This window comes from Apium graveolens, chromosome 8, assembly GCF_009905375.1.
Source record: "Apium graveolens cultivar Ventura chromosome 8, ASM990537v1, whole genome shotgun sequence".
NCBI lineage: Eukaryota > Viridiplantae > Streptophyta > Magnoliopsida > Apiales > Apiaceae > Apium > Apium graveolens.
The window spans coordinates 73,035,467-73,036,490 of NC_133654.1; the positions used below are offsets into that span (position 1 = coordinate 73,035,467).

At 33.2% G+C, this 1,024-nt stretch overlaps 1 protein-coding gene across 1 annotated transcript; it reads left to right on the forward strand.

The window, feature by feature from the left end:
• Positions 1–231: 231 nt before the first annotated feature.
• Positions 232–810, forward strand: LOC141679690 (uncharacterized). The gene has a single exon (XM_074486121.1). The coding sequence runs from the start codon at positions 232–234 to the stop codon at positions 808–810; it is 579 nt and encodes a 192-aa protein (XP_074342222.1).
• The last annotated feature ends 214 nt before the right edge of the window (positions 811–1,024 follow it).

The window sequence follows — 1,024 nt, forward strand, 5'->3', positions numbered from 1 at the left end:
AATCCTATAAATTCTCATGAAATTATATAATAATCCAAAAATTACCAGAAAAATACCAAAATTATCTAGATTTAATTCTGGATAATTGGAAATTAAAATATCTAAATTTTATCAGAAATAAACATCCAAATATTATTATCCATCATCAAATAATTCATCAAAATTCACATAAAAATCACATAATAATTATTTATTGATAAAAATAATTACATAAATTTCCCAGACGTTACAATGAGCATGCCAAGTAGTAATGAAGTCAAAGCAGACATGTGGGACACCTGCAACCATATGGTAATAGCCTGGATAACTCATAATGTTTCACCTCTTATTAAAATTTTTGTTATATATATGACCTCTGTTCATGCTATCTGTAAAAATTTAGAAACTCGTTTTGCACTCATAAACAGATCTAGAAAGTATAGGTTAAATAAAGATCTGTATGATGTTAGACAAAATATGTCTTCTGTGAATGATTATTACACATCAATGAAATCATTATGGGTTGAATTAGATACCCTAAATGTGTTACAAACTGTAACTGGTCCAACTACTGAAGTGGTAAAATTACTTGAAGCTATTGAAAATCAAAAAGAGGAATCAAGGCTGTTTCAATTTTTAAATGGAATTGATGAAATGTATGCTGCTCAGAGGAGTCAATTATTGCTGTCAAACCCTCTGTCTTATGTCGAAACTGCAGCAGCTGCCTTAATGCAGGAAGAAGCTCAAATGGAGTTATTGCTCAAACCAACTGGAGACACAGAGGTCATGGCTATGTATAGCAAATCACAAACTGTCAAAGGACCTCCATAGTGCACTCATTGTGGCATGGAAGGCCATTCTTCTGAAAGATGCTGGACAGTGATTGGATACCCATAATGTCATCCAAAATTCAAGGGCAATTCTACAATGAGACCTTCTAATAGAACCAACCAAAGACCTGGAAATTACACACCTGGACATAACAGATTCAACAATCCCAGAATGGATGCAACTGCTACAGTAGACAACTCATGCTGTACTCCTC